Genomic DNA, 26249 nt, shown 5'->3' with positions numbered 1-26249 from the left:
CACATACACCGGAGTCAGTCGTGTCCCGAGTGCTCAGAATTCTTGTATTACTTAGATGATGAGTCCTGGAACACTGACACCGCCATTCCTCTGTGACTCCTCCTGGAAATGTAGTGTCTGCTGGGCGTTACCCATCCCGCGTCCAGGGGGCGTGTCCAGAACCAGCAGTACTGATTGGACAGGGACACGCCCCACATCTGGTGCATTTCCAGGAGGCTGTAAGAGCAGATTCTTGGGGAATGCGAGGGGGTCTGCTGAACGGACATGGCTGTAGGTTAGATACTTAATTATTTTCATTTATTACAAAATGTATCAAAAAAGTAACAATTGCATTTAAATTACCAATTTCCATTTTTCCACATTGCCGGATTCTGCCGTCCCTGGTTCAGCTCTGCCCCCATCCCCCATGTACAGTCAGTAGCGCCCCAGTCATGGGCTGACAGCCGGGCCCCTTACCTGCCCATGAGGGGCCACTAGAGGTTACAGATGGCTTACTGATCTGGACGGGGGTGGCAGTTGGACGTTTTCTTCCACTTTTCTGGCTGCCGGTTCCGATGAGGAGAGTAGTCCCAGCTAGAAGTAGTCAGCGCTCTGTGCCTGTAATTGCAGCTAGCGGACGTCCATAATTTATGAGCGACAGTGTCAGCGTAGGGATAGTGTAACCGAGAAGCCTGGAATCCGTGCCGCAGCGCGACCAGAAGTGATTTCATCCTGGGAGAGGGGGCGATGTAGAGAATGAAGCGAGGACCCTCAGGGGAAGGAACGAGCTCTCGTCCATGGAGGTAGCCGTGTCATGTGACAGCTGTTATCGCACAGTCGCCCCCTACTGTTGAAGCTTATTAGGACAGACCCCCCAGTAATGTGTAATTATGCCTCCATCATTAGTAATTTTTTTTCTTTTCTGACTTTCCGTGTTCAGGGCTAAAGTGCCAGAGGCCAAAACATCAGAACTCGTGTGACGACATTGAGGTCATCTCAACGGAGACGCCGCCGCAGCCAGACAGCCCAGAACTGTACAGGAAAGGGACCACGCCGTCAGACGTGACGCCAGACGACAGCCCCATGAGAAGCCCCCTGTGCAGCCCGCCGTCCACCCCACCACAGCCAGCGCCCAAGTCTAGGAATAAGAGCGCCCACTTCTCCCGACAGTTGTCTGTGGACGAGGACCGGGGAGGGGACATTCAGATGTTGCTGGAGGGTCGGGCCGGGGACTATGTCAGACCTAACAGCTGGGTGGAGGTCGGTGGGAGTAGAGTCGGGATGGTGGCGGGGAATCCTCTAGGACCTTGTTCCATCCCTGAAGAGCTCATGATGAAGAGCAGCGGCCACAAACACGTGGTTTCCAACCACAAGCCAAGAGAACGGTGGGCCGACACCCCGACCACCGTATCGTGGACTTCCCACAGGACCCACAACCACAGCCCGGGCGCCAACAAGCTCCTAGAGGTGGACGAGGAGAAACTCAGCAACTACGAGATGGAGATGAAGCCGCTGAAGAGAATGGATTCTTATATGCAAGAGATTCACACCCAAAAAAGACACTACAGCAAAGCGGGGCCCCGGAGCCCGGCCGAGGGCCACCACCTGGAGGAGCGCATGTACGGGGTCCAGAGACTGCGCTCCAAACCTCAGAACAAGGAGAACTTGCGGCCGGCAGCTGCTGCTGAGCCCACCGTGCAGAAACTGGAGACGCTGCGGTTTGGGGAGAAGGGCGAGTCGCGGCTCCTGCGGCGAGATTTAACCCTTTCCCCACCACAGAAATCTTTACCTGTTGCACTAGAATCCGACGAGGAGAACACGACTGAGCTCAAACCCACGGTAAGGTCCACCGCCATGTATAAAGCATGCATGTCCCAATGAGGCCCCCATAATAGTCATGTGACTCCACAAGTGCTTGTGCCGTGCTATGAGACAGCACAGGGCTGCACTAGGTTGTGTACTGGTAGTCCTATGTAAATCACCTCGTGATCAGAATGATCTGTGACGGATTCAGCTCTGCTACATCCGTCCATGATGCTTTACACACTACATGTAGCATTATACACGTAATACCTCACTGCAGCGCGTGCAGATGTCGTGCCGCGTAGCCCCGCGTACATAGAGTTGTGATAAAGTGTTCACCCCCTTCCTGGTTTCATATTCTTTTGCATGTTTCTCACACTTAATGTTTCCAATCAACAAACAAATTAGACAAAGATAACAAATAACCACAAAATGCAGTTTATAAATGAAGGTCTTTATTATTAAGGGAAAAAGAAATCCAAACCTCAGAGTCACTAATTACCCGGGAAGGGGGGGGATTATATATGAGTAATTACCTGGAGGAGGGGGCATGTCACTAATTACATTGAGGAGGGGGGGGGATATATCACTAATTACCTGGAGGAGGGGACATATCACTAATTAGGCAGGGTGGGGGAGACATGTCACTGATTACACAGCATGGATTAACCCCTGATGTTTCAGAGCTGCCTGCACACCCGCTGGCCGTTCTCTCCCCTCTGACAGGACGCTGGGATCTCGGTGCACCCGTCGCATCCAGCCAGCGACCATTACTGCTGCACTTGGTTGGCTGCCCGGATCTTGTTGCTAGGCAACTTTTTATACTTCCCCCAGTCACCTGACCACTGCTGAGGAGGCCGAGGGGTGGTTGGGAAATCACAGATCATACAGGGGGGTAGGTCATGCAATTATATGGCGCACATATTACTAGTTATCCTGGGGAGAGGGGGGGGGGGGATCATATCACGAATACCATGTGAGGGGGGATACATACGTGGTCAAAACTGTCGGTACCCCTCGTTTAGTGTCAGAAAAACCCACAATGGTCACAGAAATAACTTGAATCTGACAAAAGTAATAATAAATAAAAAGTCTATGAAAATGAACAAATGAAAGTCAGACATTGCTTTTCAGCCATGCTTCTACAGAATTTAAAAAGAAATAAAACTCATGAAATCGGCCTGGACAGAAATGATGGGACCCTTATCCCTTAACTTTATATTTTGTTGCACAGCCTTTTGAGACAATCACTGCAATCAAACGATTCCTGTAATGGTCAATGAGACTTCTGCTCCTCTCGACCGGTATTTTGGCCACTGCTCCAGAGCAAACTGCTCCAGTTGTCTCGTGTGTGAAGGTCACCTTTTCCAAGTTTCAGCTCTTTCCAAAGATGCTCTTTAGGATTTAGGTCAGGGCTCATAGAAGGCCACTTCAGAATAGCCCAGTGTTTCCTCTTAGCCATTCTTGGGGTTTTTTAGCTGAGTGTTTTGGGTCATTATCCCGTTGCAAGACCCATGACCTGCGACTGAGACCTGACACTGGGCAGCACATTTCTCTCTAGAATCCCTTGATAGTCTTGAGATTTCATTGTACCCTGCACAGATTCTAGACACCCTGCGCCAGATGCAGCAAAGCAGCCCCAGAACATAACAGAGCTTCCTCCATGTTTCACAGTAGGGACAGTGTTGTTTTCTTGATATGCTTCATTTTTCCGTCTGTGAACATAGAGCTGATGTGCCTTGCCAAAAAGTCCCATTTTTGCCTCATATGTCCATAGGACATTCTCCCAGAAACTTTGTGGCTTGTCAACATGTAATTTGGCAAATTCCAGTCTGGCTTTTTACGATTATTTTTCAACAATGGTGTCCTCCTTGGTCGTCTCCCATGAAGTCCACTTTGGCTCATACAACGACGGATGGTGCGATCTGACACTGATGTTCCTTGAGTTTGAAGGTTACCTTTAATCTGTGTAGAAGTTTTTCTGGGCTCTTTTGTTACCATTCGTATTATCCGTCTCTTTGATTTGTCATCAATTTTCCTCCTGCGGCCACGTCCAGGGAGGTCGGCTACAGTCCCATGGATCTTACATTTCTGAATAATATGGGCAGCTGTAGTCACAGGAACATCAAGCTTCTTGGAGATGTCTAATAACTTTTACCTTTACCATGTTTGTCTATAATTTTCTTTCTATTCTCCTGAGACAACTCTTTCCTTCGCTTCCTCTTGTCCATGCTGAGTGTGATACACACCATGTCACCACACAGCACAGTGAGTATCTGTAGTCCCATATACAGGCCACTCACTGATTCCAGGATTGTAGACACCTGTGATGATAGATAGTGGACACACTGCGTATAACATGTCTCTTTTGTCACATTATTTTCAGGGGTGCCACCATTTCTGTCCAGGACGATTTCATTAGTTTTTTTTTTTTTTTTTTTTTAATTCTTGGAAGCATGGTGGAAAAGCAATGTCTGACTTTAATTTGCTCATTATCATAGATCTTTTATTTATTATTACTTTTGTCAGATTCAAGGTATTTCTGTCACCATTCTGGGTTTTTCTGTTATTAAACGAGGGGTGCCAACAATTTGGACCACGTGTGTATTACCAATACCAAATGGTGGGGGACATTTCACTAAATACACGGGGGGGGGGGAGATAAATCCCTCCCCTCCCGTGTGATTGGTGATATGTCCCTCCCCTCCCAAGTGATTGGTGATATGTTCCTCTCCTCCCGTGTGATTGGTGATATGTCCCTCCCCTCCTAAGTGATTGGTGATATGTCCCTCCCCTCCCAAGTGATTGGTGATATGTCCCTCTCCTCCCGTGTGATTGGTGATATGTCCCTCCCCTCCCGTGTGATTGGTGATATGTCTCACCCCTCCCATGTGATTGGTGATATGTCCCTCCCCTCCCGTGTGATTGGTGATATGTCCCTCCTTTCCTGTGTGATTGGTGATATGTCCCTCCCCTCCCGTATGATTGGTGATATGTCCCACCCCTCCCGTGTGATTGGTGATATGTCCCTCCACTCCCATGTGATTGGTGATATGTCCCTCCCCTCCCGTAAGATTGGTGATATGTCCCTCCCCTCCCGTGTGATTGGTGATATGTCCCTCCCCTCCCGTATGATTGGCGATATGTCCCACCCCTCCCGTGTGATTGGTGATATGTCCCTCCCCTCCCATGTGATTGGTGATATGTCCCTCTCCTCCCGTGTGATTGGTGATATCTCCCTCTCCTCCCGTGTGATTGGCGATATATCCCACCCCTCTCATGTGATTGGTGATATGTCCCTCCCCTCCCGTGTGATTGGTGATATGTCCCTCCCCGGGTAATTAGTGGTACATCACTAATTACGGGGAGGGGATACATCATCTTTGTATCTGTCATTGTATCTGTCATCTGTGCACAGCTGTGATGTCACTGGTCACGTGATTTGTATATGACGTGATGACATCACACATGAGTATCACAGGGGAGGGTCTCGGCTTCAGTGCAGGAGGGGGGATACGCTGTGGTGCGAATTAGGGGCCCGGGTCTGCAGCACTACAGGGGGTGACATATGCAGGACAAGGTGTCTTCTCTTCAGCACCATGGACAGTGCTAGGACTGACAGCCATTATCAGCCCCATAGAAGTGGATGGAGATTGTGCACCGGCCGTTGGTGACTGGGGGAAGCGTTCACCTGACAGCGGCACAGCTCTTGATGGCGGTGTTATAGCTGGACATCGGTGCTTCCTCCTTACATATGGCGTCTTGTCCCGCTCTCTGTACGTTTCCTCCGGTTTTCTCCATCTTCTTCAGGATATTTCCTGTCTTTGTCCCGGTATTGACCTCCGGTGTAATTGCTGCGCCGGGATAAGAGTGGTGAATGCGTCAGGGCTGCAGATCGTCGCTCATCTCCAGTCGCAGCTTGTAAGGAATCCTCCACGGACGTTGTTATCCCTGACTGTGTATATTGCAGCATTGAGCGGCGGGCGCTGATCCGGTCCTGCGGGCACTCGCTCATTACCTGCAGCCGCTTCGTATTCATCAACCTCTTTGCATCGGTGTTTATCAGCTCCGGTAATGAAGCTGCAGCCTGGTCCTTGTTATCATTCGTTAGGTCGGGGGGCCGGTGCATGGCTGCATCTATTGAGCCAGATCGGATATGCCCTTATGGGGGGCCTGAACCTTGTGGAGACCTCTCTGCTTGGCGCTGGAGCCTTGCAGATTATCTGAGGCAATCGCCTAATTAACAATTGCTTATATTAATGGAAAGGTGGGTTATCAGTGTCGCCTTCTCATCACTGGGGTCCGGGGGTCACTTCAGTGCAGTCAGTCTCGCGGCCATCAATATCTAATGAGGTTCCAATGCAAAATGTCGCACTGCAATTGCAAAACTTGGAAATACGGGATGCAACGCAGTGGTTACATACGACCTTACAGGAATACATAAAGTATTATTTTTAGCGTGCCCAGACCTATAGGGGGGCTGTCAGGTTTTGAAATACTCTTTTAGGGATCGCCGAGTTAATATAGGGGTCTTTGTTATAATGGCTGCGGCCAAGAATAGAGTCTGCGGCTCTGGAGGACTTGTCCTGTATTACACCATTGATAGGTATAGGCACTCTGCAAAGCTTTGTTACCCCAGTGGGGGCGCTGCAGGGAAGGTAAACCCTTAATGCCAGGTTTCCAGTTATATCACTGGGGTCCCGGGGTGGGGGGCACCTAGACTGAGCATGGACAGAGTAGCTGGTTCCTGGACTGTCGTCAGGAGAGGCTGGAAAGGTATCTGGACACTTATCTGGAGCAGAGTCAAGTGGAAGATGAAGCAAAATCCTGGTGATGGCTGGATGCTCTGCTGCCTGAAAACTCAGGCAGCACAAAGCCACCCGAGCCGAGCACAAAGCCACTTGAGCCGAGCACAGAGACAGATGAAAATAGGGAAAGGCAACAAAGCCCGGCCCTGGAGCTGGGACAGGCAACTAAGGCCTACAAGCCTACTAAGAAGGGATTCTTCATAAAGGAGACCCCTTAAAGGGAACCTGTCACCTGAATTTGGCGGGACCGGTTTTGGGTCATATGGGCGGGGTTTTCGGGTGTTTGATTCACCCTTTCCTTACCCGCTGGCCGCAATATTGGATTGAAGTTCATTCTCTGTCCTCCGGAGTACACGCCAGCCTGCGCAAGGCATTGCCTTGCGCTGGTGTGTACTCCGGCGGACAGAGAATGAACTTCAATCCAATATTGCGGCCAGCATGCAGCCAGCGGGTAAGGAAAGGGTGAATCAAACACCCGAAAACCCCGCCCATATGACCCAAAACCGGTCCCGCCAAATTCAGGTGACAGGTCCCCTTTAAAGGAATACCTTTCCTGATGGTCACTGGTCGCACTTCACAAGCTTGTGTTAAGTTAGAGCCTACGATAATTAAAAGCATTTTCCCACCATAAATACTTTCATGAGCCATCAATAAAATACTGATCAGCGCGGCCACGACTCTGGGATCCACCGATCCAAAATAGAACGGTCCTCGTCCTGTTCCCAATGACCCAAGAATAAATAGGGGTCCCACCTTACCATGCTGTCCACTAGAGGGCAGGGGTCAGAACATGTAAACTATGGGATTTCTCCCGCTCTTTCCTGACTACATCCTTCCTTCCCGTCTGTTCCTTGACCATTTCCTTTTCTTTCTTTCAGGGCTCTGCCCCCATCCTGGTCGTCATGGTGATTTTGCTAAACATCGGAGTCGCCATTTTGTTTATCCACTTTTTCATTTGACGGAACTGCTCCAACGTTTGCAAAAAAAAGAATAAAACAATAAAACGTCAAAACAAAAACAAACAAAACTGTAGAACAATGGACGCTGCTTGTGGAGCCCGGAATGGAATGTAGCTCCGTCATCGGCTGATTTTCTGATTGAGCCTCTGCGTTTAATATTTTTTATTTTTATGTTTTTGTTGTTTTTTTTTCTTCCAAAGGAACAAGAAAATTCAGTTTCAATCACAGTTTGCCTTTCCCCTCCCCCATGGGTAACGTCTTTTTAATTTTTTTTTGGGGGGGTAATTTTTGTTTTTTCTTGCTTGTTTGGCATGAGAGAATGCAAAAGATAATGACATTTTATACCCGTCCGTCCCTTCCCCGACCGTTGCGTTAATCACGTGCAAAGGGTTTATAAAACAAGACTTTTCTCTAATTCTGTCCCCTCCGAAGGAAGGAGCCATTTATGGTCAGAGGAATTCCTTACGCTGCCCCCTCTGCCTGGAAATGGTTCCGTCCGCCTGATTTCCTGATCATTACTTTTTATTTCTCAGCCGCCGTCGTTTTACCCGGCGCAGAGATCAGCAAAATTTTCCTCCCGATTCATCGTCCATTGAGAGAAGCAATTTGCTAATTTTTGAGAATTTTTCGCCAATTGTTCCTTCTTTTATATGCTTCGAGCGACAGGTTGAAAAACGGGGCGAGAATTTTGCTTTTCTCTAGAAAGAAAGGTGCGGCGATGGACATTTTACTGGACTGATCAGGGTCTTTCTGAAAATTATTTCCTTATTCATCACGATTCTCTCCAAATAAAGTTTTGCGACTCAAATTAATTGAAAAAAATGTAACTTACAGAAAAACTAAAAAGAGTAACATTTCCAGGAAAACTCCAAAAAAAGTAATTGTAACAATCGAGTACTGCTGGGCACAGGGTGGTTTGTACATGGCGGCTCTGGGTTCGGGTTTGCCCACGGTCGCCCATTTCGTGCCAGGCTTTGCCCCTTGTTCCATTTCAATGTCTGAGCTCCACCCGGGGTGGAAAATAATTATAAAACGTCACTTGTACCCAAGAAATAATAACTTTTACTAAATCTGGATTATCAGACACCATCGGTCTCCTGCGGAGTTTTCCGTTAAGGATCCGTATTTTTGCACTTTGCTGCTCAGTCCAGTAAAAGGTTTTGCCCCCTGTTCAGACCCGTCCGTCGTCGGCCTCCGTCCCCGCAGGGTATTGCACAATCCTCCTGCCAACTGTCTGGAGAGCGAGGATTTTTGGTTTTGGCCACGTCCTGCATTCTTCCCCCCGCTGCATGCTTGCTTTTAATGTTCTGATCATCCTCTTACGCTCAATCAGGGTGTCGCCTGTCTGTTCAATAAACCATTTTAGCAATGCAAACATTTGCAGAACATTGAAAACTTGTTCTCCATGGTAAATGTTTCTTTCCAGCAGATTTCAGGGGTCTTCTGTCTTTCATAGATGTGATATCGCCTAATGGTCATAATGGGCCCCTTTTAGGTAGGAGCAGTCTCGGGCGGGCACATTTTCAGCGTCGCCCTCCTGCTGAACACTTCCTTCATGGATTCTCATTAAAGACTTGTAAGTTCTAAAGAAAAAAGACCCAAGAATACGAGTTTCTATATAATGGGTCTGGTCAGTTACATGGCATCTTCTACTCCATACCTATAGCAAATAAGAAAGGAAACACCGAACTGTAGGGCCGAATGATAAGCACAAATACAATAGTAAATGCAAGAGAGAGTTTATTATAGATATATGGAACAAAAAAAAGGAAAGAAGGATTGGCAATATGGTGCTGACCACACAGTGTGTATCTACCCATAGAATACACAACACAACATGAAAATATCAAAACTGAACATAATACTGGTAGAGCCAAAACATGCACACAAATAGAAAAAAAAATATATATATATACACACACACACCAAGGGCACTTTGTGGCACTAATGTATTTCAAGATGTATCAAATCAGGTAAACAATATGGCATGGACATATAAGGCTTGCACACTCAGCTAACACCTGCAGATAGCGTAAAACACATATAAGAGTAAAAGTACTGAGTGCCCTATATGGCGGGTATATAAATATCTGTGTACACAAATACTAACCAATATAATGTATCAAATAAGATGTTATTACTAGTGTACAATGCATGAGATGGCTACGTGGGTCAGTTACGCAATAAAAAGCATGTGCTTCAAAGTAAAAACAGGTAACCAACATCTAAGGGTAATATGGTATACTAATGGATGTAATAAGCAAAAAAAAGGGCGCAAGGGACGAAGGACTTGTTCCAAAACGCGCGTCGGGGCGCGTGTCTACTCATACCTACACAACCACACAGGTAATCATCTTTTTAGGTCACTATTTATTTTGTCCCTAGTACCCAATTGAGTATCTTATTTAGTGTTTACACTAGCGATATGATCCATTGATCTTTACTCAGTACTCTGGATACCATTGGCGCAATTAAGGACATGGGATAACATATCTATTGCAGCGCTGCAGTTCTCTTGTACCCAGGCTATTAGGTTCTGATACAATTCGGTCCTTTTGCACCCCCATTTTTTTATGTTCAGTTGTTTTGATATTTTCATGTTGTGTTGTGTATTCTATGGGTAGGTTCACACTGTGTGTGGTCAGCATCATATTGCCAATCCTTTTTTGTTCCATATATCAATAATAAACGATCTCTTGCATTTACTATTGTATTTGTGCTTATCATTCGACCCTACAGTTCGGTGTTTCCTTTCTTATTCGCCTTTTGTATTTTGCCGAATGGTCTGCCATTCTTTCCATAGCAAGCATTTATTTGCTGTTCCATACCGATATGGGAATTTTTTTCATTATTCTCTCCTCCCTACGCTGCTTGTGTAGTGTGTATTTCTTTATACTCCATACCTAGTAGAGGGCACTGCCATGAAGGTCGGGATCTACTTGTCACATACCCAATACTGAACGTGGAAGAACAGCACCATGGAATCAATGGTGCTATATAAATAATAATAATATGACCAGGATCACCGGACAAAAATACACATTCATTTATTAAATGACACAAAACAAAGACATATTAAAAACACTTAAAAAGCACAAATGGCCAGTACACTGTAAACGGAGCACAGCACAATAGTGGTGACATCTCATCTGCCCGTCTGTAACTTATTCTATAAGGAACCAATAAAGAATAACGCGCAGGATTCTGCCAATAGGAGTCCATATTAAGAGCAATTAATCTTACAGAGGGGCGGATGAGACGTCACCACTATGCTCTGTACATAGGGGGCAGTATTATAGTAGTTATATTCTTGTACATGGGGGCGGTATTATAGTAGTTATATTCTTGTACATGGGGGCGGTATTATAGTAGTTATATTTTTGAACATGGGGGCATTATTATAGTAGCTATATTCTTGTACATGGGGGCGGTATTTTAGTAGCTATAGTCTTGTACATGGGGGCGGTATTATAGTAGCTATAGTCTTGTACATGGGGGCGGTATTATAGTAGCTATAGTCTTGTACATAGGAGCGGTATTATAGTAGCTATAGTCTTGTACATAGGAGCAGTATTATAGTAGTTATATTCTTGTACATGGGGGCGGTATTATAGTAGTTATATTCTTGTACATGGGGGCGGTATTATAGTAGTTATATTCTTGTACATACAGTTGTGGACAAAAGTATTGACACCCCTGCAATTCTGTCAGATAATACTCAGTTTCTTCCTGAAAATGATTGCAAACACAAATTCTTTGTTATTATTATCTTCATTTAATTTGTCTTAAATGAAAAAAACACAAAAAGAATTGTCCTAAAGCCGAATTGGATATAATTCCACACCAAACATAAAAAAGGGGGTGGACAAAAGTATTGGCACTGTGATGCTTCTCTAATTAGTGTAATTAACAGCACCTGTAACTTACCTGTGGCACCTAACAGGTGTTGGCAATAACTAAATCACACTTGCAGCCAGTTGACATGGATTAAAGTTGACTCAGCCTCTGTCCTGTGTCCTTGTGTGTACCACATTGAGCATGGAGAAAAGAAAGAAGACCAAAGAACTGTCTGAGGACTTGAGAAACCAAGTTGTGAGGAAGCATGAGCAATCTCAAGGCTACAAGTCCATCTCCAAAGACCTGAATGTTCCTGTGTCTACCGTGCGCAGTGTCATCAAGAAGATTAAAGGGCCACTGTCACCCCCTCCAGCCGTTATAAACTAAAAGAGCCACCTTGTGCAGCAGTAATGCTGCATTCTAACAAGGTGGCTCTTTTAGTTTTTGATTCAGTTAATCCCTGAATAAAGCGTTTTAAAGTTTGCCACAAATACCTGACTTTGTACCTGGAGGCAGTCCGAAGCCTCCTCTATGAATCTCCCAACTGCCGTCACTCTTCTCTTCAGGGGCGATGGTCGCCGCCCCCTGCGCGCTGTTTCTTCTTAAATCCGGCGCCTGCGCTGTGCGTGCCTGCCTGGGGCAGGCGCAGTCTTCATTGTCAGTCACAGCTCAGATGCAGGGTGCCTGACTGCGCCTGTGCGGGCAGTGCGGCCACCCTGTTGCTGAATCCCCGCCCCGCACTGTTATTCATTATGCACAGTGCGGGGCTGGCATTCCTGGGCATGCGCACTGCGCTGTTCAGGCACTCCCCCATCTCGGACGCTCCCCCTGCTCCCCCGCCTTCCAGCATCGTTATTTGCGGCTGCCTCATTACAAACGCTGGTGAGGATTAGTGTATATTGCGGCAACCTGCATCTGAGCTGTGACTGACAATGAAGACTGCGCCTGCCCCAGGCAGGCACGCACAGCGCAGGCGCCGGAATTAAGAAGAAACAGCGTGCAGGGGGTGGCGACCATCGCCCCTGAAGAGAAGAGTGACGGCAGTTGGGAGATTGATAGAGGAGGCTTTGGACCGCCTCCAGGTACAAAGTCAGGTATTTGTGGCAAACTTTAAAACGCTTTATTCAGGGATTAACTGAATCAAAAACTAAAAGAGCCACCTTGTTAGAATGCAGCATTACTGCTGCACAAGGTGGCTCTTTTAGTTTATAACGGCTGGAGGGGGTGACAGTGGCCCTTTAAAGCCCATAGCACTGTGGCTAACCTCCCTAGATGTGGACGGAAAAGAAAAATTGAAAAGAGATTTCAACGCAAGATTGTGCGGATGTTGGATAAAGTTTCTCGACTAACATCCAAACAAGTTCAAGCTGCCCTGCAGTCCGAGGGTACAACAGTGTCAACCCGTACTATCCGTCGGCGTCTGAATGAAAAGGGACTGTATGGTAGGAGACCCAGGAAGACCCCACTTCTTACCCCGAGACATAAAAAAGCCAGGCTGGAGTTTGCCAAAACCTACCTGAAAAAGCCTAAAACGTTTTGGAAGAATGTTCTCTGGTCAGATGAGACAAAAGTAGAGCTTTTTGGGCAAAGGCATCAACAGAGTTTACAGGAGAAAAAAAAGAGGCATTCAAAGTAAAGAACACGGTCCCTACAGTCAAACATGGCGGAGGTTCTCAGATGTTTTGGGGTTGCTTTGCTGCCTCTGGCACTGGACTGCTTGACCATGTGCATGGCATTATGAAGTCTGAAGACTACCAACAAATTTTGCAGCATAATGTAGGGCCCAGTGTGAGAAAGCTGGGTCTCCCTCAGAGGTCATGTGTCTTCCAGCAGGACAATAACCCAAAACACACTTCAAATAGCACTGGAAAATCGTTTGAGAGAAAGCACTGGAGACTTCTAAAGACCTGAATCCCATAGAACACCTGTGGAGAGATCTAAAAATGGCAGTTTGGAGAAGGCACCCTTCAAATATCAGGGACCTGGAGCAGTTTGCCAAAGAAGAATGGTCTAAAATTCCAGCAGAGCATTGTAAGAAACTCAATGATGGTTACCGGAAGCGGTTGGGCGTAGTTATTTTGGCTAAAGGTTGTGCAACAAGTATTAGTCTGAGGGTGCCAATACTTTTGTCTGGCCCATTTTTGGAGTTGTGTGAAATGATCAATGTTTTGCTTCATTCTCTTTTGTGTTTTTTCATTTAAGACAAATTAAATGAAGATAATACCAAAGAATTTGTGATTGCAATCATTTTCAGGAAGAAACGGAGTATTATCTGACAAAATTGCAGGGGTGTCAATACTTTTGGCTACAACTGTAGGAGCAGTATTATAGTAGTTATATTCTTGTACATATGAGCAGTATTATAGTAGTTATATTCTTGCACATAGGGGCAGTATTATAGTAGTTATATTCTTGTATATAGAATATAACTACTATAATACTGCCCCCTATGTACAAGAGTATAACTACTATAATACTGCCCCCTATGTGCAAGAATATAACTACTATAATACTGCCCCCTATGTACAAGAATATAACTACTATAATACTGCCCTCTATGTACAAGAATATAACTACTATAATACTGCCCCTGTGTGGAATAATATTGTCCTTTTCTGTTCACCATATTTCGGGGTCCCCCTTGGCACTGTCGCTCACCTCACGTCCCCGCGTACTGCCGTTCTCCGCACACGTGGTGACGGCTTCTTTAGGTCACTTGTATGCTGTGATTACACAGGACATGTTAAGGTTTTCGACGGAGTGGTCTCTTCAGCAATCACTAGACCACCTGGCTCGGCTCCAGCTCTTATTCAGCTTTGGAGATTGGATTTCTGGCTCTTTGAGGGTCCCACTTAGAAGGGAAGTGTTTCCTGAGAAGCCTCATCAGTGACAGCTGCACTTCGGATTAACCCTATATTTCCTTGGCCAGTGATAATGAGGAGACTACAGATGTAGCAGAGACGAGTCTCCCTCTGCTCCGCACTTGATACTTTGTGACAATTACCAGTTCAGTTCTCCGCTTGCTGTCAGTGAATGGGAATATTATTGTTCACATTACGCTGAAATCTTGCAGAGATCAGAGGCAGAGACCTCGTAGTACTCCGCGGGATTCACTGAGGTTTTGTGTCGCTCTTTTTGGCCGTTTCCTCTTTAGATGTAAAGCTGGACTTCTCACAGCTGAGATTCCGTTACTGTTGTATCCAATCAAAACAACCATGACGAGCGGGATCGGTCATACTAGATGGGGTAGACTGCATACAACTGTAACAAACCCAAAGCTATGGGAAGTCTTGGATCAGGTTTCCAGCCTCTGGGATTAAACAAAATCGTTTCTACTCATTGAAAGCAAGCGGAGATCTTAAAAAAAAATGGTGTAGAACTGAAAAAGAAATTAGACGGGTGAATTTATCAAGTCTGGCTGTTCACATGCACAAGATTATATAAAGACGCATGCGACGAGCTGAAATTATTTGTGGCGCTTTTTGACCACACCCTCCTTTCTAAAAAAAAAAGGGTCAGTGTAAAATTCCTCTTGAACCACGGTTTGGGGTATAGAAGAGTAAATCATTTTTGTTAAGTTTTAAAACTTTTCACGACACAAGTGTTTCTATTTAGTGTAGACTGGATGCCGGCCCTTTAATAAGTGATTTCTGCTTAAAGTTATAGTTAAATTGGAGCAGACTGGAAGATGGCGCGAGCGTAGTCACTGACTAACGTCTCCTCATCGGTCGGCACAGAACTTTTATTGTCAAATAGGGAAATTTCAATATTTGGCGCAAATCAGAAAACGTCACTTATGGCTACGGAGGGGCAGCAAGGGTTAAACCGCAAGGCTGCAGCACAGCAAGCGTCAGTCCGTGGGGAGCGTCGGTCCGCGGAGAGCAGTGGTTATGCCGCGTTGCATCAGCCCGCCGGTAGCTGTTTCTTACCACTCCCTCTCGTCACTGCAGACACTAAATACCCCGGAGTGGAGAACAAGTCAGCGCCCGGCCCCCATCATAGGACCATTCAATACTTCCTGTAATCTGACATTAGCGCTGGATTATCAGACGGCCTCAGAAAGGCAGTGACTCCTCATCTTCACACTGCGGCTCTAGGGCAAGTGCTGGAATAACAGAATTTCTGGATGCCAGAATAAAGGAATTTCCTGTCTGCTTTTAATATTTGAAAGAATAGTGAAGGCCCCTGTAAGTTTCCCAACGGACGGACGACGTCTCAGCTCGAACACAGGGGACCGCCATGGGGGCTGCAACGGCCTCAGGTCTCCACAAGTTCCTGCGGTTATTACATAGTCGTCCATTGTTCTATTTATCTCTAAAATCGTAAAACGTCTTTGCCATGGCGTGCGCCACTTTAAGGACTTTCTTCTCTTTGGTGTCGGAGCCCAAGTTACTGCGAGCGATCCGGATCCAGTGCGGCTCTGTGCGGGGCAGATAATCGGTGTACCTCTCCTGGGGCTCCACTGAGGGGTGCTGCTCGTCACCTGCAAGAGGAATCAGGGATTGGAGATCAGAAGGCAAAGTCCATAACAGATCCCAAGTGCCGACACTCACCGCTGTCGTCGTCCTCCTCACTGCTGTCCTCCTCTCCTCCCTCCGCACCTTCCTCCTCCTCAGAGTCAGACTCGCCCAACCATTCCTGGGTTTCTGCAGCAAACAGAATGGACGTTACATTCGACTCTTTCATCCTCCAGCGCTTTCTCTACACCCTCTGGTGGCGGTGCAGGCACTTACTCGGATCCATCTCCACCAGTACTTTCCACTCCTCCATCTTGTATAGGTCCAGGCTGTACAGGTCGTTCAATGTAAACTGCCGGTCGCCGACCTCAAACATTCCCCCGTACACGTAGAGGACACCCTGCCTGACGGCCATCATGACGCTGGACCTCGGCGAGGGCTCCACCTGCGGCCCTACAGCTTCCTCCTCCTTGTCGTCCTCCTCCTCCTCCTCGCTGGCAGGGGTGTTCTCGCCGGGGATCACCTGCTTGATGGTCATCACGGTCCCGTCTTCAGCCACAATCTCCTTTATGACCTCAATGGGCTCAGCCGGGCTCGGAGCTGCTGCCGTTTCCGCGGTTTTGTCTCCGCGCCGCCTCTTCTTCCGATCGATTTTGTGGCCCTTCAGTACAGACATATCAGAGATGGAGTCATCTCTTGTCAGCAGCACAGAGCCCCCACCTCTGCTGATTGTTTGTTACAATCTGTTTGTTACGATTGTAACAGACCCTCAGCTTTGGGAAGTGGCAGATATTTCCCACAATACGACATCAGATTCATGGCTCCACCTTTGTCTGAGCAGCGAACCATCGATTCTTCCCCTGGTCGTAGAAGTAGAGGTCGTTGTAGAAGTCGCCCTCCATGGTCTCCTCCTCTTCCTCATCATATACTCCTCCAAAAAGGACGCTGCGGTTATTGGGTGCCAGAGCCATGGAGAAGCCGGTCCTGGGGGTGGGCTTCATGCCGGAGGGGCTCAGTCGACTCCACATCCACTTATCTGGAAAACAACAACAACTCTGAGGATGATGGGATTGTACTTAATGCTCTGTGCCGAGGTGACCAGCCACCTCTGCAGACTATCAGCGGTGGACGGTCTCCTAGGTAAAGAGCGAGCCAGACAGCAGCAACAGAGAGGAGACAGTTCAGCCCATCAGCCCACACCGCCAGCCCGATCCGGCAATCTTCCTGCTACCCCAGAAAAGCAGGATCCCGGGGTCTGCTTCGTTACCCCACATGTGCCCAGGGCAGCGCCCCCTGGAGGCAGCAGGGGCAACAAGCTTTACTGCAATGTATCAGTCTGGATACAACTGTAACAGACCCTCAGCTGTGTGAGCAGGACACCTGAGCAGAGATGTTGAAAGCCCTTTATTGTTGGGGGTCCTTTACAATATGGTGACTTCTTCCCCCGACATCCTCAGTCCGTGCTCGGCCCTCACTGCTGCAGATGATGGCTCGTGTGCCTGATCCCCAGGAATCACGCGGATGATGGGAGTTGCACGTGGTTGTGTTTGTGCAGTGTGAAGAGGATATCACCCCCTGGTTACCCAGCGCAGCCCCCCAGGACCCTCCTTGCTTACTGTCTCCCATGTTACAGCACGTGGCGGAGCCTGTAATTACCAGTTACTGAGCCTGACATTAAGCTGTTTACCAGCTGAGTGCCGCTGCGGGGGCCGGGTGATGGCAGCGCCGCCCCTAGAGCGGGTGAGGGGAGAGCCATCATCTTGCATCTCAGGCCGAGAACAAAAACCCCCCACAGATCACAGCATGGTGGCAATCAAAGGGTTAATTGCACCAGTCACTGTATAGGCACCGCTCTGCTCATCCTGGGCCTCCTGGTTCATGAATTTAAAGACTCACAGATGTGCACTGTGAAGGCAACACCAGAGGTGGTCGCCCAGAAAACATCACCCGCACCCCCTAATGAGAGGATTCCCAGGTACCATCGGGGGGTTATGAGGGGGCACTCACCGGCGGCCTCCAACCTAAGCAGGAACGCGTCCGTGTGCACCGTTCCCCGGTCCACGTCCTTCTTCACTCTCTGAGCAGGAGAAACACAAGTCAGCGAGTGCTCCCTGTTATCAGCCATTACTAGGGGAGGTGAATACAATGTGTCAGTATCCACGCTGACGGTACAGACCTGTTTAGAATATCCGCCATAGACCATAACGCCTCCTTCCTGGGTGGTGGTGAGCTGACATCCTGACCGCGGTGAGGGGCCGGTGCCGGACGGCGAGATCTTGGCCCACGTGAAGGAGTCCAGATTAAACACGTAGACGTCATTATAGTAGATGTAATCACTGGAAGAGGAGAAGAACTGAGGAAAGGTGCGGAGTGAGGGGACGAGCATTAACACACTGACAGCAAGGAGAGATCTTACAGATGGGGAGGAAGGGGAGAGGAACGTCTGCTGGAAAGTTGTAGTTTTCATTACACAAGGTCTGGATGATTGACATCAGCAGGTGGCTCTCCAGCTGCCGGACACTACAACTCCCATCATGCTGCTAGATTGCAGGGCTATGCCGGGAGCTTGGTAAAGGGATGTTGAGTACAGTAGTTCATGGTGCACAGGGCTTTATTATCTTGTCTGTTATTATGGGCACGTCATTGACTACAACTCTCACCGTGTGCTCTCATGAAATCCTCCGAACACGATGAGCTGCCTCTTCGTATGGACCATGCGATGGCCGCTTCTTCCGGACGGTCCTCCAGGAGATCTGTGAGGGACACAAGACGGAAGAGGACAACTCAAGGAGGGGACCAGGGTCTGCAGGATGGGAGTAGCAGTCCTGTGAGCGCGGGATTCAGGACTGTTAATAGCAGCGGATCTCTGTGTTTCCAGCAGGACATACAGCGGATCCATTGTACCATCGGGGGGCGCTCATCGCCTCGGGGTCTTACTTGATCTGCTCCCAGGTTTTGGTTTGGAGGTGAAGCACCCAGAGGTCCTTGTAGTGGTAAAACTGCTCCCCATCAGGAGAAGCAAACTCCCCTCCAAAGATCCAGAGCTGCCCTCCGGCTTGAGGGACCGCCGCCGCCTGCCGAGAGAGGAGGCCGTGATACAATGTGCTGCAAGCAATGGATACGTGTCAGATCTGCACCGTACAGAGGAGACCCCGTGTCACCCGGCTGCAGGACGGCGCCTCCTGCAGGACACCCCCAGGATCACACACAGCCTGCGGCATTTTAGTCAACCACCATCATTTACTGCCGCCGTCACCAGTGCGGTGCCCGGATGCTTCCGTCACGTGGCGCTATATAGCCGCGGCATCATAACTACGTCTTTGTAGTTGCCCCAAAAACAGTAAAGATTTTAATCCTCAAAGACGAGTAAAAGAAACAAAAATGACTTCATGTAATAAAATCTATTACAACATATATTCAGTCTCCGGCTGTGGAGGGAGAGTCGATCTTCTTCTAATTAGGTTGCGGGCTCTTTAAGATAGTGAAGACGCCTCGGTGCTGCGCTGGTTGATGCCGCGGACGCCCACCACTCCGCTCTGCTATCGGGACACCCACTCATTTAGGCGTTCAGCGTGCTCCGCAGTGTGACAGGGGGAGGATGGGGACCCCGGCGTCCATGCCAGAATCCCTACCCCAACATTAAAGTATCATCCGGCATCAAAGCAGAGCTAACCATCGAGGTGCAGCGGCTCCCTAATCCTCTGCCGGACCGTGAATGGGAACAATGGTTGTTTATTCCGATGACTCGGGTCCCGATGGTTTGTTACAATGTATCAGCGGAGAAGTATCGGGGCTTTATGGATTCTCGGCTTCTATAGACCCAGACGAGGGCTTGTTGTTTTTGGGGGACAAGTTGTAATCTTGAATGACGACTTTCATTTTACCATAAAATCTACTGGAAAACGGAAAAAACACAAGAACGGCGGAAATGACAAAAACATGAAGTCTGACTTTTTTGGTCGGTAAAGTGATTGTCAGACATGTCTGCAGGGAACAGGAGGGCAATTATACTTTTACCTTCTTTATTCATCCCCCTGTGATTAGCCGCTCAGACGTAAGAGGGTGCAGACATCCACCCTGCATGTAGTGAGCCAGTCACCAAGGGGTTAAAGAAAAAATCTCCAGCTGCAGAACTACAACTCCCAGCAGATCAGACCCGAGCTGCAGCACAGTAATGTATGGGGGTCCGTTACCTGATGAGCGCAGCGCCGCGGTGGGGGGTTCGGGACATCCACCTTACTCCAGCTGTTCTTCTTGATATTATAGACATACAACTCGTTGTACAAGAAGGTCTGAGGGACGAAAAACACGAGGACAATCAAAGAAAAAAACTACGAAAGATTCCAACTTCATATATTTCTATCACATTATACAGAGGCCCGACGAGAAGGCTCAACAACCCATACAGGAGACACTGCAGCCCGAAAGGTGCTCGTCACCCAGCTTTCCTAGAAACAGAAAAGCTACAGAGTAATGCAGCATAAAGCGGTCACATGCGGGTGCCGTATTAGTGGCCAGTGCAAAACAACAAAAATGTCAGAAACAACGGGGATATTAACACCTGATGGGGGAAACATGACGCCCCCTGATGGTAATCTGTACTGTATGTGATTATGATCCCAGCTATGCACAGCGCCCTCTAGTGGTGATATACATGTGGTTCTGGTCCTCTACTATGCACAGAGCGCCCTCTGGTGGTGATATGCATGTGGTTATGGTCCTCTACTATGCACAGAGCGCCCTCTGGTGGTGATATGCATGTGGTTATGGTCTCAGACTATGCACAAAGCGCATTCTGGTGGTGATATGCATGTGGTTATGGTCTCTGACTGCACAGAGCGCCCTCTGGTGGTGATATGCATGCTTTTTATCTTTTTTATTCCCAGCTATGCACAGGGCGCCCCCTAGTGGTGATCTGTATGTGATCTGCTCCCTCTTTGACCAGTTACAATCTGGCTTCCGACCCCATCACTCCACTGAAACTGCCCTAACTAAAGTCAACAATGCCCTACTAACCGCCAAGAGCAAGCGACACTACTCTGTCCTCCTCCTCCTGGACCTGTCTTCTGCCTCTGACACTGTGGACCACTCCCTCCTGCTACAGATCCTCTCATCTCTCGGCATCACAGACCCCCTCATCTCTTGGCATCACAGACCTGGGCCTATCCTGGATCTCGTCATACCTAACAGACCGAACATTCAGTGTCTCCCTCCCCCACACCACCTCCTCACTTCGCCCCTTGTCTGTCGGTGTTCCTCAAGGTTCAGTTCTAGGGCCCTTGCTCTTCTCCATCTACACCTTCGGCCTGGGACAGCTCATAGAATCCCACGGTATGCAGTACCATCTCTACGCCGATGACACAGGCTGATCTACCTATCCGCACGTGACCTCACCTCCTTACTTACCAGAATCCCACAATGTCTGTCTGCTATCTCGGCCTTCTTTTCTGCTCATTTTCTACAACTGAACATGGACAAAACAGAATTCATCATCTTTCCCCCATCTCACTCTACCCCTCCACCAGACCTATCCATCAATGACAATGGCTGCTCACTTTCCCCAGTCCCATACGCCCCGTGCCTTGGGGTGATCCTCGACTCTGCCCTCTCTTTCAAGCCACATATCCAAGCCCTTGCCTCCTCCTGCCGTCTCAAACTCAAAAATATTTCCTGGATCCGCGCTTTCCTTGACCACGAACGAAAAAAACACTAGTCCATGCCCTAATCTCCCACCTTGAATACTGCAACCTCCTACTCTCTGGCCTCCCCTCTAGCACTCTGGCACCACTCTAATCCATCCTACACTCTGCTGCCCGACTAATCTACCTGTCCCCCCGCTATTCCCCGGCCTCTCCCCTATGCCAAGCCCTTCACTGGCTCCCCATTACCCAGAGACTCCAGTTCAACACCCTAACCCAGACATACAAAGCCATCCACAACCTGTCTTCTCCATACATCTGTGACCTCATCTCCCGGTACTTTCCTGCACGCAACCTCCGATCCTCACAACATCTCCTTCTCTACTCCCCTCTTATCTCCTCTTCCCACAACCGCATACAAGATTTCTCCCGTGCTTCCCCCATACTCTGGAACGCTCTACCACAATACATCAGACTCTCGCCTACCATAGAAACCTTCAAAAAGACCCTCAAGACTCACCTCTTCTGACAAGCCTACAACCTGCAGTGATCCTCAACCTACTGAACCACCGCACAACCAGCTCTACCCTCTCCCAGTGTATTATCACACATCCCATGCAGACTGAGGCCTCGCGGGCAGGGTCCTCCATCCTCCTGTACTTGTGTGTGCCTTGTATTGCTCATGTTTACTGTACTTGTCCCCTTTCACATGTAAAGCGCCATGGAATAAATGGTGCTATAAAAATGAATAATAATAATCATTGATTCCCAGCTGTACACAAAAGCACCTTCTGGTGAGAATCTGAATGTTGTTTTAATCCCTAGATATGCACAGAGCGCCCCCTGGTGGTTGTCTGTATGTTATGATCCCAGCTGTGCACACAGCAACACAGAGGACAGGTTATTATAATTCTGTACATTTCTTACACGCACAATAACATTTTTTTTACTCAGACATTCTATAATCTGGAAATATTGCAACAGAAAATAAAGATGTCAACAACAATCTTTCATTTGTGCAGTAAAAATCCATTAGTCCCGCATCCAGCACTCAGTCCTGTCTGATAATCTGGGATCTCACAGGGCTGAGTGCTAGAGAGTGCCCTCCGGGGGAACCTCGTCTCCTGAGTCCGCCCCATTAGTCTATAACATTTAATTCTTTTACAATGAAAACTTCTCCAACTTTTTAATAGACTTTGAATGTCAATTCCTGATATTTTTCAGGATCTCTGCTTCCTGTCAGTAAATAAGAGAATTGTTCTATATAATAATAATTTATTTATACAGCGCCAACATATTCTGCAGCGCTTTACAATTAAGTGGGGACATGTACAGACAAATTCAATAAGACAATTTAAACAGTGACATTAGGAGTGAGGTCCCTGCTCGCAAGCTTACAATCTACAAGGAAATGGGGGGACACAATAGGTGAAAAGTGCTTGTTATTTCAGGTCTGGCAATTATAATAAATAGGGATCTTCATACAAAGCTGCATGATCCGGTCATCAGCCCGTGTGTTTAAGTGCAATAGTCAAGTATAAAGTGCAGTTATCGTGTGTATGGAGGGTGTGGGGACAGATGAATAGTAGGGTGCAGATTCAGAGTATTATTTGGAAGGAGGGAACAGGGCAAAGTTAGTTTACTGAGGAGTTGATGTGGTAGGCTTGTTTGAAGAGATGGGTTTTTAGAGCGCGCTTGAATAGGTCGGGGCTAGGTATCAGTCTGATCGTCTGGGGAAGTGCATTCCAGAGAGCTGGCGCAGCACGAGAGAAGTCTTGGAGACGGAGGTGCGAGGTTCGGATTACAGGGGATGTTAGTCTTAGGTCGTTTGTAGAACGGAGGGCACGTGTAGGGCAATAGACAGATGAGAGAGGAGATATAAGGCGGTGCAGAACTGTGGAGAGGTTTGTGGGTGAGAGAAATGAGTTTACACTGGACCCTGTAGCGAATGGGTAGCCAGTGTAATGACTGGCACAAGATGGAGGCATCAGTGAAGCGGCTAGACAGAAATATGACCCTGGCTGCAGCATTCAAGATGGATTGGAGAGGAGAAAGTTTGGTAAGAGGGAGACCGATCAGAAGAGAGTTGCAGGAGTCCAGACGGGAATGAATAAGAGCGACAGTAAGAGTCTTAGCAGTTTCAAAAGGTGAGAAAAGGTCGGTTCCGTTTTGGAGAGATTTAGTTTCAGGTAGAGGGAGGACATGATTTTAGAGACAGCAGACAGACAATCCTTGGTATTTTGAATTAGGGTAGGGGTAATGTCAGGGGAAGAAGTGTATAATTGGGTGTCATCAGCATAGAGATGATACTGGAACCCAAATCTGCTGATTGTTTGTCCAATAGGGGCCGTGTATAGAGAGAAGAGGAGGGGGCCCAGGACTGAGCCTTGCGGAACCCCGATAGTAAGGGGACGAGAAGAGGAAGAGGAACTGGCAAAGAATACAGTGAAGGAGCGGTCAGAGAGGTAGGAGAAGAACCAGGAGAGGGCTGTGTCCTTGAGGCCTCTGGAGCGAAGCATCGTGAGAAGGAGCTGGTGATCCACAGGGTCAAATGCGGCAGAGAGATCCAGGAGAATCAGCAGAGAGCAATGACCTTTGGATATAGCTGTTATTAGATTATTAGAGACTTTAGTGAGGGCAGTTTCAGTGGAGTGTACAGAGCGAAAACCAGATTGTAAGGGGTCAAGAAGAGCGTTATCTGAGAGATAGCGGATTAGACGGGAGTGGACCAAGCGTTCCAGGAGTTTAGAGATGAAGGAAAGGTTAGAGACAGGTCTGTAGTTAGCAGTGCAGTTCTGGTCCAGGGATGGCTTTTTAAGTAATGGGGTTATGATGGCATGTTTAAATGAGGAGGGAAAGATACCTGAAGAAAGAGAGAGGTTAAATATTTTAGTCAGGTGAGTGGTGACCACTGGTGAGAGAGACTGCAGGAGATGTGAAGGAATGGGGGTCACTGTTGCAGGCCGAGCTGAAGCGAGGAGCTTGGAGACTTCTTCTGAAACAGGCTCAAAGACGTCTAGTGAGCTTGAGGTGCGGCAGGGAAGGGGATCCAGGCACTGAGGAGATTGCGCTGAGATATTCTGATGGATGTGGTTGATTTTTTCTAGGAAGTAAGTGGCCAGATCCTCACCACTGAGGTTGGTGATGGGGGCCTGTACTTTAGGTTTCAGGAGGCAGTTTAAGGTTTCAAAAAGTCGTTTTGGGTTGTTGGATAGTGAGGTGATGAGGGTGGTGAAGTAGGATTGTTTGGCAGAGAAAGGGCAGAGTTATAGGCTTTGAGCATGAACTTATAGCGGATGAAGTCTTCTGCTAAGAGAGATTTTCTCCACTGCCGCTCTGCACACCTTGAGCAACGCTGAAGAAAGCGTGTTTGCATAGTGTGCCAGGGCTGCCGTTGTCTGTGTCGGGTAGAAGGTGCTGCTTTTCTTTACATCCAGAGGGTGAAATCTCGACCTGAGCTTATAACACTGCGAGTTGTTACATTTGTATCCAGTTTGGGCAAAGCGAGAGACACAACTGATACATTGTAACAAACCATCAGGACAGAAGGATTTGTGCCCAGAGACCCTACAAGGTCTGAGAATGGGACGTAGGCACGAGAATTCACTGACAGCAAGCAGAGTCCCTGAGAACGGTAAAATGAAAAAAAAAAACGGATTCTACGAAAGTTACAGAACTTCTCACCATACAGTCATCAGTTTCAAGTAGATTTTTAATCTGAAGTCAAAACACACAGCGCCATCTGTACAGCATGCTGGCATTTGTAGTTCTACACACTTTACTGGTTAACTTCATTACAACAGATAAAAATGGGAATAAAAAAAAATACTTTACTTTTTGGCCATTGAAATATTCACCTCCAAAGAGAATCAGTTCATCCTTCTCAGGATGTGGAGTCAGCGAAGCGTTCAGCCTAGTGGAGAGAAAGCCGCAAATTCATGTTCTGCAGGCACTGCATCCCGAGTATCCGATCTCCTCCCGTGCGGTACCGCCGGCTGCATCTCAGCCCCTCCCGTGCGGTACCGCCCGCTGTATCTCAGCCCCTCCCGTGCGGTACCGCCTCCTGTATCTCAGCCCATCCCGTGCGGTACCGCCTCCTGTATCTCAGCCCCTCCCGTGCGGTACCGCCTCCTGTATCTCAGCCCCTCCCGTGCGGTACCGCCTCCTGTATCTCAGCCCCTCCCGTGCGGTACCGCCTCCTGTATCTCAGCCCCTCCCGTGCGGTACCGCCTCCTGTATCTCAGCCCCTCCCGTGCGGTACCGCCCGCTGTATCTCAGCCCCTCCCGTGCGGTACCGCCTCCTGTATCTCAGCCCCTCCCGTGCGGTACCGCCTCCTGTATCTCAGCCCCTCTCGTGCGGTACCGCCCGCTGTATCTCAGCCCCTCCCGTCTCGGTGCAGCCTCTCACCTGGGGCTCGGAGGAGGAGTCGCCGTTTCGATCACTTGCGTTTTCTTGGCGTCCAGTGATTGGAATTCGGCGATCAGCGCCTCCAGATCCTCCTGCGGAGACAGAAGACGTCACTGCCGGGAAGCCGGGACCGCACCGAGCACAGCCCGCACCGCCCTCACCTCGTCCTGCCGGCTCCTCTTGGACACCTTCTTCTCCATCTTGGCCGCAGTCTTCTCCGCGCCCTTCACCTTCTTCTCCTTCTTCCCTTTCTTCCCCATGTTGTTCTCTCCCCGGCACACAGCACGCAGTGCCCGGGATGACGTCACCAGCGTGCGCCAGGCTCAGGAAAGTGACGTGACCTCTACCACGTGACTGAG

At 48.3% G+C, this 26249-nt stretch overlaps 2 protein-coding genes across 2 annotated transcripts in view; one reads left to right on the top strand and one right to left on the bottom strand.

Moving 5' to 3' along the window:
• Positions 1-9306, top strand: part of JPH3 (junctophilin 3) — a 76701-nt gene extending 67395 nt beyond the window's left edge. Inside the window, exons 4-5 of the mRNA XM_077288827.1 lie at positions 920-1818; positions 7469-9306. Coding sequence (XP_077144942.1) covers positions 920-1818; positions 7469-7549 — 980 coding nt within the window. The 3' untranslated portion in view covers positions 7550-9306. The remainder of the gene's footprint in view (positions 1-919; positions 1819-7468) is intronic.
• Positions 9307-15109: 5803 nt separating this feature from the next.
• KLHDC4 (kelch domain containing 4) lies at positions 15110-26248 on the bottom strand. Its single transcript, XM_077288815.1, has 12 exons — positions 26052-26248; positions 25891-25982; positions 25317-25395; positions 20037-20135; positions 18781-18917; positions 18504-18596; positions 18020-18179; positions 17851-17920; positions 16671-16879; positions 16120-16504; positions 15940-16032; positions 15110-15869 (listed from the first exon to the last, which is right to left on the bottom strand). Exons 1-12 carry the CDS (start codon positions 26148-26150, stop codon positions 15691-15693), a joined length of 1695 nt encoding a protein of 564 aa, XP_077144930.1. The 5' UTR covers positions 26151-26248; the 3' UTR covers positions 15110-15690.
• Position 26249: the final 1 nt, after the last annotated feature.

The sequence above is a fragment of the Ranitomeya variabilis genome, chromosome 2 (genome assembly GCF_051348905.1).
Source record: "Ranitomeya variabilis isolate aRanVar5 chromosome 2, aRanVar5.hap1, whole genome shotgun sequence".
Lineage (NCBI taxonomy): Eukaryota > Metazoa > Chordata > Amphibia > Anura > Dendrobatidae > Ranitomeya > Ranitomeya variabilis.
This window is presented reverse-complemented; position numbering and strand designations above follow the sequence as displayed.

Excerpts from the sequence above, each read along its gene's own strand:
- KLHDC4 (XM_077288815.1), bottom strand. The coding sequence starts at position 26,150 with ATGGGGAAGAAAGGGAAGAAGGAGAAGAAGGTGAAGGGCGCGGAGAAG. Across the intron at positions 25,983-26,051 it reads AGAGGAGCCGGCAGGACGAG|GAGGATCTGGAGGCGCTGAT; the intron begins GTGAGGGCGGTG and ends CTGTCTCCGCAG. Across the intron at positions 16,033-16,119 it reads ACTGGTGGAGATGGATCCGA|AAACCCAGGAATGGTTGGGC; the intron begins GTAAGTGCCTGC and ends TGTTTGCTGCAG.